The sequence below is a fragment of the Glycine soja genome, chromosome 10 (assembly GCF_004193775.1).
Source record: "Glycine soja cultivar W05 chromosome 10, ASM419377v2, whole genome shotgun sequence".
Taxonomy (NCBI): Eukaryota; Viridiplantae; Streptophyta; class Magnoliopsida; order Fabales; family Fabaceae; genus Glycine; species Glycine soja.
In genome coordinates this window covers 40,097,852-40,109,457 of record NC_041011.1, presented here as the reverse complement: position 1 = coordinate 40,109,457, position 11,606 = coordinate 40,097,852, and the positions used below count along the sequence as shown (strand labels likewise).

Here is an 11,606-nt window from a genome sequence, read left to right as displayed (position 1 = left end):
TAAAAAATCAATAAATAAAAAATTTCATGTTTTTTAGATAGTAAATTATTAAATTCTCACATTCTCATGAGAATATTATTTTTCCACCTCCTCCTTATGGAAATAGAAATGTTAAAAAACATGGTAAAAAAATTTATAGCATTCCCAGAATTTAATAATAACTTGAAATATTTTTTCAAAACTTGTATTGAACATGAAAATATTATATTGTCATCTCCATAATTCCGGAAATTATTTTTGTTGGCAGTTTAATCAACTTATTAAATTTGGTCACTTATATTTGTCTAAATATAAATGTTATAATATGCTATGTAATTAATATTAATTAATTAGAAATTATAAAATTTATAACACTTTACACATATTAATATATATATTTAGAACAGTAGAACGAGAAGGAAAAAATATCTATAGCAACGAAAAAACTAATTTAAGGTTTCATTCGTCCTTTGGGAAGAAAACACAAAAAGTTACGTGAAACGCACTAACTTCTCAAACTTTCCAAAACAAACAAGAGATAAGAGAAAAGGGAACTTTTACATTAAAAGACAATTTTACCATTATTTTTTTATTTTTCTATTGAAGATATTCATGGATTTTTTTGGATTTTTTTCAATAAACACATAGGAGGAAAAAAAAAGTTTTTTCATAAACTAAAACACATAGGGGATTCATGTATTAATGGATTTTGGTTATTTGGATTGTCATATGGATGTCTTGCACTATAGAATATACATGTGTTTAGGAAGAGATATTTTCATGTTCCTTTTTATGTTCGTTTGTATATGTTTGATCAAATTTTAAAATTTCTGGTATCATTTGGTCTTTATTAAAATATATTTTTTGTCCTAAAAAAACTTATGTATAAATTAAAAATCAACTAAAAAAGTTTCATTAAAACTAACTTATTATTCGTTTTCCAGTGCAAACCTTCAAATTAGTTTTAGAAGTTTATATTAAAAACCTTCATTGGTTCTTAATTTTAGCCAACATTAATTATTTTAATGATTTTTAATATAAAATGAAAAACATTAAAATAAAAATAAAAAATAATGTTTCATGAAATCATAGACTAACAAATACTCAGTGGTAGATTTATTGTTGCTCCATGTTCTGCAGACTAAGGATCGTAATTTGTTGGTTTAGATTTTGCGTTGCTTTTTTTTCCCTCTCTTTCTCTCCAGATCTTCAACAAAAAGAAATAAAATATTAAAAATTAAAAATATTGGCTTATCCTAAGAATTTGATGAAAAAAGAAAAAGTATATATAACCCGAAGTGTCATGCTGACGTGGCCACGTGGTGGTGGTATCCCCACGGTGGATACCAGCTGGAAAGGAATGGTAGAATTGTAGATATTGTTGGGCCCTTTTTCATTTGCTTTTAACGCACTCACGTTGACTCTCAATAACATTATACTATTAATATCAATTCATTATTATTTTGAATAGTTTAAGTTTTTTAATTTTTATTTTACTAATTTATAATTAAATTTCATAAATTAATATCTAAATTATTTACATAATTTTTAAAAAATTAATGTATTAATTATTTTTACTTTAATTATTTACATATAATTGAAAAACTTATATATTAAATATTTTTTAATTTATAAATTTTGGTAATTTTTTAAGAAAATAATAATTCTTTACTAATGGTACATAAAAAATAATTTTAATATACTTAATTAAACAAAACAAGTATTTTATTTTCTTGTTTGTGAATAATTTTATGTAAATAATTGGAGTAAAAATAATTTGTGTAATAAAATTAATTTACAATAATATTTATGTAAATAACTTACATATTAATTTATGAAATTTAATTATAAATTTATAATATAAAAATAAAAATATTAAAATTATTTAAAATAAAATTAAAAATACTTATATATTAAATATTTTTAATCTATAAATTTTGATAATTTGAAAAACATTAATAATTATTGACTAATGAAACATAAAAAATAATATTAATGTAATCAACTAAATAAAGTAAACATCTCAGTAGTTTATTACTTTATATAAAAATAAAGAACTAAAATTATTTATTTTAAAAAATAGAAAGACTAAATGTCTTTATTTATAAATAACATAATCAAAATTATGAATTTAAAATTATACAGGAATCAAAATTATAATTTAATAAAGAAAAAAATCATGTCATTAAGAAAGTTGTTTTATTATATTTAATTACATCAATTTAATTAAAAAATAATATTTTTTAAGGTATCCTTCATTAAAATTTGATAATAATAATAATAAAAAAAAATCATTAAAATTAACACCTTAATTAAATGAAAATTATTTTATAAATAACAATATTAAAAAAAATAGATGAATTTTTTTATATTTTAATTTTTTTCTTATATTTAAAATCGAAGTAATTATTAGTACAAAAAAAAGTACACACACCACTACTAATTTATGAAGACATTCTTATATTTTCTCTTGATACATTCCTTTAAGTACTTCCTCAGTTCCTCTGTCTCGTTTTCTATTTTTTTTTATAGGGAGCACAAGCATCTTTTTATATGAAAGACAATTATATTAAAATTAAATAAAATTATTATAAGATGTAAAACTTTTTTATCCAATTATTTAATGTAAATACATACTCAACGTTCAAACTTAAGATAAGTTGAAATAATTTTGTTTAGTTAATTCAAACATTTGGTAGTCTTATGTCTTGTTTGATGTATAAGATTTTAATATAAAAAATAAAAATATAACTAATATTTTGTAAAAAAATTATTATATAATATATATTTCTTAATATTCTTATTATTGTTTCCATTAATTAGATTCTTTATTTATATATTTTATTTCCTTACTCTACCATAAACGATTAATTAAAGATATAATAGAAAAAATATTTAATGATTCAATAATATTGTAAAAATGACAATCAAAATAGATTTTTTTTTACTAAAACGTAAAAAAAATAAGATGAAGGGAGTAGAGTATATTATTTGTTATCAACTAAAATTTATTAAGAATTTTTTTAAAAAATTGTTCTTATATTTTATTTAATGAGTTCACTCATGAATTTATAATTTCAAATAAATGTTAAATAATAATAAAAAATGAGTATAATATAATAAAGAGTACATTATTAACGCTCATCCTAATTATAACTTATAAACATATATTTACATTTTTTTCTATCTCATTTTCTTTGTTTATCATCACATCAATTATCATATTTATTAATTTCACTCTCTATCTTTTTTCATTTTTATCCTTATATTTCTCTTATTCCACGTCACATGAGCTTCAAAATGGAATAAATGTTTATATTTTTTGGAACACAAAATTATTAATTTGTCAGTTTCTTACCCATCCCAAAAGTATTGTTATAGTATTTAATTAGAAAAAATAATACAGAGACACACACACACACATATATATATATATATATATATATATATATATATATATATTAAATATTTTATTTTTATTACCTATATATACACACATTTAATTTTAACAAAATAAAAAAAAAGTGAATTAAGACAATCAGGTTACAACACCGATAACAATAGCTGGCTCCATCTAAGGTATAAATTTGTGTCATCTCATCTAATGTTATCTGTATTTTATTAAAAAATAAGATAAATTAATATATTACTATTTATATTATTTGAATAAAATCTCCACTAACTTTAATTTCCTACTTTTTATAATTAAATTTGTACGATTAGAAAATAACTGAACGTCAAAATCAACTTTTATAACAATATTTTTTTCCGTATGGGATGATTGTAACGCTTGGTTTTATGTTAGGCGCGTTTTAATGCATGTTCAACCTAATTCATAGGTTGAATTTTGGCTAAATTTTTATTCTGGTTCAATTTTTATTTTTCCATAAATTTATTTTTATATTTTAATTAATTAACATTTATAATATTTTGAGTGAATATGTTAGATCTAAAGCTTAATTTGATCAAAGTAAATAAATAAATATTATAAATTTCTTAAAATAAAGAGACCAAAATCATGATAAAAAAAGAAAATAGAGAAACCAAATTATAGATTAAAAATTATAAAAAGACTAAAATTATAATTTAGTGTTGAATTTTAAACATAAATCTTTAATTTTTTTTTGTTTGGTCTAATTGAAATGTGTGTGGCAAGATACTATTATTTTGTAAGTTATTTTGAATACCTTATAAGTCACTTTGAAAAAAAAATAAAGTTACTTTGAACAAGATATTCTCAGAAATCTATTATAAATTAATCTGTAAAACAACCCTTATAATGTCAATCCACTGAAAAAAAACTCACTTTGAATAGCTTAAGTTAACATCATTTAATTTTGTTATTAAAATTTAATATAAAAAAAAAGAGTCGTTAAAAATAAAATCGCAATCAAATGAATAGTATTTTAAACATGATCATATTAAGTATTAAGTATGATAAAAGTAGTTAAAATTTACCTATATTAAGACAAAAATATATAACTTTTTTGTTGCTTTTATCCGATATCAAAGTGTATAAAATTAGAGAAATGTTAATAGTATATGTTTTGACACATTCTACCGATTTCTTTTAGAGGATAAAAAATTTATTTTATGATTATTCATTAATTTTATAATTTTTGATAAATTTTAACCAACAATAAAATATGTATTAGAGAGTAGTATATTGTTGGTGTTCCTCTTAATTAAGGAAAGTGTTTCTCTTAAAATTAATGATGACTGTTGTCTGTTTATTTTATTTTATTTTATTTTATTTTTATTCTATTCCCGGTTGTTCATATATTTCCATAAAGTTAGAAGTTGTAGGGAACAACGAAATAAATACAAGGGAAAACACAAAAACAAAATTATCAGCCTCTGTCTTTGTTTTCTTTTCTTTTTCCCTTTCTTGTCCTTTCCTTTATTATCCTTTGCATTTTCAGCCCCTTCAATCTCCTAGTTCTGGTGTAACAAGGCACCGGAAACTAGAGGTGGGGGAGTTTTCTTCTCTTTTCCATACAAAAACCAGGTTTGTATAAAATGATGGTTTGGAGTGGCATCTCATGCTCACAACCAGAGAAACACAGACAACTATTTTAATGACCCTCTAATGAAAAAACCAAAAAACAAAAAAAAAAAAGAAGCCTCTCTCTGTGCAACTACATCATAGAATATAGATATACAAACCCAAAACAAAAAAGCCAAGGCGGTGGAGAAAGAAAACAGAAACCTTATAACTTGAGCAGCTTTCTCATTTGGCATTTCCACTTCTCTTTGCATCTGGATGCTTTCTTAGCTGACTAACTACGGTGGTTTGTCTCCTTGTTGATGTAGGAGACATTGAAGGGATCATACTCCTTATTCATAAGAAATGGAACAAAATGTTAGTTAATAATAACATGATCCGGAGATATAAGGTTAATCTAATGGTGAAGGGAAAAGGAAAGGGGAAAGAGGTGGTGGGTTCAAATCCTCTCGTTAACAAAAATTAACAATACTAAACAACTAACATTGTCCATAATAATAATAACATAATCCTTGACAAGAACAGAAGCAGCATGAACTGCAACACCTAACCTAAATATGAATACCTGGTTTCTTGGTTTTCTGCTTGTCGTCTAAGAGTTGATTTTCTTGTTTTAGACACTAATCCGTTGGGAAAAGAGGTTGCTTTAGGTGCACGTGCATGTGAATCATGTGATTGCCAACTCTTGTCTGATTCTGAACTTTCACTAGTTGCTAACTCAAGCTCATCAGAGTCATTTGATTTTGTGGTGGCCACCTCCATGCATATTTTTGAAGGGACGTCTAAAAGAATTGTGGGACTTAGCATTGGAGAAGAATCAGAAGATGAACGTTTGCTTTCTGTTTCACACTGTCGTCCTACGAGGCTATCATCAGTAGTTAAAATGTGGTCATTCTTTTTTGTACTCTTACTCACACAATCCCCAGAAATCGATTCTTTATCATCCTCCTTTCCATTTACCCTTTCATGATGTGGCCAACGGGGTGATTTCCTACAAATGTCCCTGGGATCAAAGCTTCGCCTTTTCATGAACTTGGGTGTAGGCTTTTTCTTGTCCTACAAAACCATTTTTCACATGCATGTAAACATCAATTTTTAGAGAACTTTTGTGTGATGGGTTTTGGACAAAATGTATAATCTCCTCATCCATTCACATATTAGACTTTGAGCTTAATTTTTGTGCATCGTTATGGAAAAAGTTTTAAAGATAAATCAATCAGAAATATAATAAGTATGATTTTAAAGATAGTTATTATAAAAGTTAATAAACTTACTCTACATAACAATTTGTGATTATAGGATCATGTAAAAACTCTTCACACATTCAATGCATGGATTATTTACTCTTATACAATATACTTTTAGATGCCTCAAATTACTAGAAGTAATTAATCGCCTTCAAAATTTAGGATCATTATGTTCAAAGATGAGATTACTAGACTAAACATGTATGTAGATTAGCCTATTTTGTGTTCAAGATAGCTTGTAATGATCAATTTACGGACAAAACATGGTTGATACTTGATAATATGTTACCTCCATGCTACTAGGATCATCTCTGCTTGGTGGCCTAGGAGGTCCATGCGACCAACTAGGTGACCGTGCAAAGGAAGTCAAATCAGGTTTGAACTTTGGTGTTTCAGTAATGCTATTTGCATACTGTTGAAAGTGTTCCAATTCTCCATCTTTCCTGGCTGAGGCTGCCTTCAGACTAGCGATCTGACAAAGAAAGCAGTAGAAACATTCATATTGAAAATGCACAATTTGCAGATATAGTCATATAAGCACCCGTTAATTTAATGTACTATCTGTTTAAGAACCCAAAAACAAAATTTGTAAGAACCTGTTCTTTGAGCTCTTTGACCTCTGAACTATCTTTGTTAACTCGTGCAGCACCAAGTTCAACAGTGGAGACCCTTTCAGCAAACTTCAATGTGCTAATTGTTTCTCCAATGGCTTCTGCATCCGGACTAACATGAACAAACATGAGTGTCTTTGCTTGGCCTCCTGGTACATACATAACAAATCACCACCTTAATAGATGACACCTTAGTGGAGAAGGTAGTAATTGAAGAAATTATATGACAGAAGATTGATATAAAAGCATACCAAGAGAATCTTGAAGCAGCTGAGTAAGTTTACTGTTCCTATAGGGAACGTGTGATTGCTTTTGGGCAAGGGAAGCAATCACATCTCCTAAAGCAGAAAGTGACTTGTTAATATGTTGAGCCTCCTTCAGCCTATCTCCTGTGACCTCAGATTTATCAACCCTTTCACTTCCTGCCAAGTCAACTAAGTGGATACAACCACGAAGACTATTCCCTGATGCAAGCTCTCTTCCTTGAACATGAACTGTCAAGCAGCTGCAGTTATAGCATTACAAGCTAGTACCAATTAATATTGTGATGGAAAACGTACATGGTAAAAAAAAGCACCAAAATGTCATAGTCTAGGCCACTAAAACGGGATACTAGTTTTTCAACCAACAGAAATTGTAATGGAAAATTACAATGTTCAAAATCCATAACAAAGTTAACCAAGACTACTTTCTTTTTTAGATAATGTTGTTTAAAATGAAATCAGTGCTTTAAGTTGAAGAATTTAAGAAATAAACTTAATCTGTACCTATGAGAACGACTACTCCGATCATTCATGGCAGTAGCACTAACTGCCCGATTCTTTTGTCCCAAGTTCATTAAATTCAAGACATCGGAAGTTGATGAAACAGGAACCAGGTTTGCATCTGGCACGTTAATGCCATTATGGGAACTGTTGCGAATTTCTAATGTATGCAAGTGTTAAAGAGTAACATTCAGGAGCAACATAATCTTATCCAAAATGGCATGCATAGATCAAGTATACAGAAAGCAATTAGTTTGCATAAAGAAAAGGATATCTTTTTATAGCACTGTCTGTGGTTAATAGGTCTCTGACTTGTTCATTGTAAATCTCTAGCATCTGAACAGATATATCATAGTGAATGATGTCTTTCCTCTGCTCTGAGAGAAAGAAAAGATCTCTCAGTGCGCGGTAGTTGACACCTACTGTTTCCTCAGTATAATTGTCTGGTCCAGACTGCATCAATACATAGATGAACCAAGACAGTTATTACTTGTTACAAGTGAGGAAGAAAACATAGTAGAAACAACAAAAGACTAAATCTCTCACCATAGTGTGTGTTTTTCCTGATCCTGTCTGGCCATAAGCAAATATACACACATTGTAGCCGTCAAGAACCGAACGAATCAGTGGTTGTGTATCAGAGAAAACCTCCCCTACAGACAAACAAAAAAGAGCAACCATGAAGCGAACATATAGAGTGACAATAATTTTTATAGAAGGACAACACAGGAAGACCAACCTTGGGTAGAAGAAGGACCAAACACTTTGTTGAAATTAAATGTCTTCTTCCCATCTTTCCCATTTTTGGAAGGAATTATTAGTGACATACTTCCTCCATCTATGTTATTGATAGGGCAATGATGGTTTGTTTGACCACTTGTTGAGGGTCGAACTCTGCAGTACACCCTAATATTTCCTACAGAGGTATCAAATTGGGCCATTTAGTCTTATTCAGAATATAGACATGAAATGAGAAAATTTGATTAGACTCTGACCACTTGAATTTTACCTTTCAGGTCTTGCAATTGATTATATAACTTGCGGTTTTCTTCAAAAATTTTCTGATATCCTGAAGCCGCAGAAGCTAGGCCAAGCAGGTGCTTACCTATTATGGGTATGCAGTAATTAGCTAGAATATAGAATAATTTTGTTAAAAATGTTGGATTTTTCAAAGCAGTATACGTACTTAGATAGATGATATCCTCCTCGTATTTATGTTGCAGAACCTGAATTCCTGTTTTTGTTTGATGAACCATCATTTTCAATTCCTAAGGATTGTCAACATCAAATTGATTACTTTATCTTATGCATGAGGCGTTCTTGAAACAATTTTCTACCTCAAACTCTGGGTCCATGGTTAGACACCCTATGAAAACTCCTAAGCCAAACTATTTAATCTAGCTTTAGTTGCATGCTTATATAGTATCGTATTAGACTCATACATAGTGCAATTTGGGTTATTTAATTTAATGCAAGCCCAAGTTACCTGAACGTTTTCATTTTGCTGCTGAAATAACTTTTGCTGCTTCAAAGGCTGGTCAATTGATTCTTCGTCGCCATTGTGCTTCACATCATTGATTGAACCGAAAATTAATTACAGAGTTGCACAATGATACCAAGCGATCTTTTTTTTTTTTGTCGGTGATACCAAGAAATCTATGAACACTTTGACTTGCAATTTGCGAAGAGTTTTGAAAAATTCTCTTGAAATCTTAGATTTACCTCTTCATCATCACAAGCAGCTTCCACATTAGAATCCTCTGCTTCAGGTGGTGCCTTATCTTCTTGAGTTGTTTTGAACTGCCATAATAAAAAAAATTGACACAAAATTCAGTAAGACTCATGAACCCAAGTTTGGTGTTTGGTGAGGACATTCAAATCAAAACAACAGAAAAAAAAATCTTTTGATTGGTGTCATTAATATGAGGTTGAATTTGGTCAAAAGACAAAGAGAAACTCACTGTTTCTTGTTGGATTAGCAAGCGTTGTTCAAACTCCTCCATGACATTGCTAAGTAGAGACTCCACCACCTGTTATAGCAATAGGCATTAGCTCTTCACTGAAGAGGAAATTTAAAATAAAATAAAAAGTTAAAAACAAAAAAAACTCATTTAAGAAAGAACTAGTGAACATGAGGATAAGCAATAAATAACCCTTACAATGGGAATCTCTTCTTGCTTCTTATTACATAAAATTTCGCGAACTAGTGAATTCAAGGAGGGAATAGAACCCTGCAAATACCAATCCAACCAAAAAGCTCTTACAGATGCTATATTCACTGTCCACATGTAGACACAAAAGCAAAAGATGATTATAAACGATAGTACTCTCTAACCTCTTCACTGAGAACACTGCTTGGAGAATTATCACTCGGCAAACCATCTCTATCGCCTAACCAAAAACCCCTTGACAAAGACCTCATGAATGGTTCTGAGCTTTTCCACATAATAGGTTTTGCAGAGGGAGCAGGTGGCTTTGGATTCCCACCATATTTCCATGATCCAATTTTTCCTCCCATTTTCCATTCACTGTAAGACTTAAGTGCTAAAACACAATTCACTATCCTCGAAGATTTCCCTCCCTGCACATGGAAGAAAAGAATTGTTAAAGCTCAATAAAATTGCATTACAATAATGCAGCATTGAGTCTATCAAAGTAATGAATGGAAATGAATTACTTTTTCAGCCTCACCTGTTCCAAATCAGAAACTTCAAATGTGGGAAGCCCCATTTCCTCCACAGTTACTAGAAAATTCCTTACATTTTCAAAGCATTGATAAGCAGACAGAGCTGCCCCATCAGGAATAATAACACTGTCGTTGGGGGCTTCGACTACCTAACATTAACAATACAGGTTTAATCATTTTCATTTGTCATAATGATATTGATAACCGATGAGACGGACATGCATATATAAATGATGCTCAAAGAACAGAACTAGAATCTAGATTTCAATTTCATGAAACAGAACATACATACATATATACCTTAGGCACTGCTCCGGGTTGAATATTGTTAAGAGCATTGCAAAGGACAATGCCACTACGCAACGCAATCCTGAAATGTTCTTCAGTAGGCTCACCTGGCATGTCTTTCCCTCCAACTGTCTTTTGCAGCCACGCGGCCGCTTCGTTCCTTCTTAAGGCTGCAATTCAACACACTAGTCTAAGTTTCATGCATTCTAACAATAATCAAACTTGTTCTTTTTGTTGTGGCGTGATCAACATAAAGGGTTCCTTTAAACCAATGAAAAGGACAAAACTTACACGCCGTTCCTTAAATACTACTGTTGGTAACTTATAATGAAAACCTTTGTTACACAAATTACCAATGTGAAACTCTAATTCTGATTGAAAACAACCACCAAAAGCACTTAAGGGATTATATCCAAGTTTTGTGCTTAAAAGAACATGATTTTCAACAATGCAAAAAAGCACAAGATTGTTAATGGATTGAACATTTTCCTGAAAAAAGACATATTAAGAGAACAATGGAGAGGGGGGATATGTACAAGCTTCTTCAGCCTTCCTTGATGCCAAGTCAATGTCGATTAAAGGACTTCCATGCTTTTGAAGAACATCTTCGACCACAGATACAACAGAGAATGGCAAGGCAAGCTCTGGCGCCATTACTTGGTCTCAACCAAAACCAACACCAACACAAAACACAGCAATAAATCTAATACGAATCCAAGATGTTAACTGAAAGAATGTATCTAATCCAAGCCTTCCAAAAAGAGCTACGATGATGATGAGCAAAATGGAACCGTAATTGTTAGCTAAATTCTGAGAGAAAGAGAGAAAAAGAATGAACGTATAGACCCTGTGATTCTGAGAAGAGCTCCTGCATGAAGCATCAGAATCACAGAGAAAGAGAAAGGCAAGGAATTGTAGAAAGTTGAGAGAAAGAAAATTAAAAATGGCTTTCTATCACTTTAAGGTATTTTTTTTCTTTCTTTGTGTAGTTTCCCGTTTCTAATATTGACGTGAAAAGGCTAACAC

The 11,606-nt window shown here is 29.6% G+C and overlaps 1 protein-coding gene across 1 annotated transcript; it reads right to left on the bottom strand.

Moving 5' to 3' along the window:
- Positions 1-4,814: 4,814 nt before the first annotated feature.
- Positions 4,815-11,606, bottom strand: LOC114370659 (kinesin-like protein KIN-14G). The gene is made up of 19 exons (XM_028328051.1): positions 11,117-11,606; positions 10,593-10,750; positions 10,298-10,441; positions 9,942-10,187; positions 9,766-9,837; positions 9,568-9,636; positions 9,329-9,406; positions 9,093-9,170; positions 8,793-8,874; positions 8,616-8,711; positions 8,346-8,522; positions 8,153-8,259; positions 7,871-8,059; positions 7,610-7,770; positions 7,094-7,347; positions 6,828-6,991; positions 6,521-6,703; positions 5,550-6,040; positions 4,815-5,315 (listed from the first exon to the last, which is right to left on the bottom strand). Exons 1-19 carry the CDS (start codon positions 11,232-11,234, stop codon positions 5,210-5,212), a joined length of 2,973 nt encoding a protein of 990 aa, XP_028183852.1. The 5' UTR covers positions 11,235-11,606; the 3' UTR covers positions 4,815-5,209.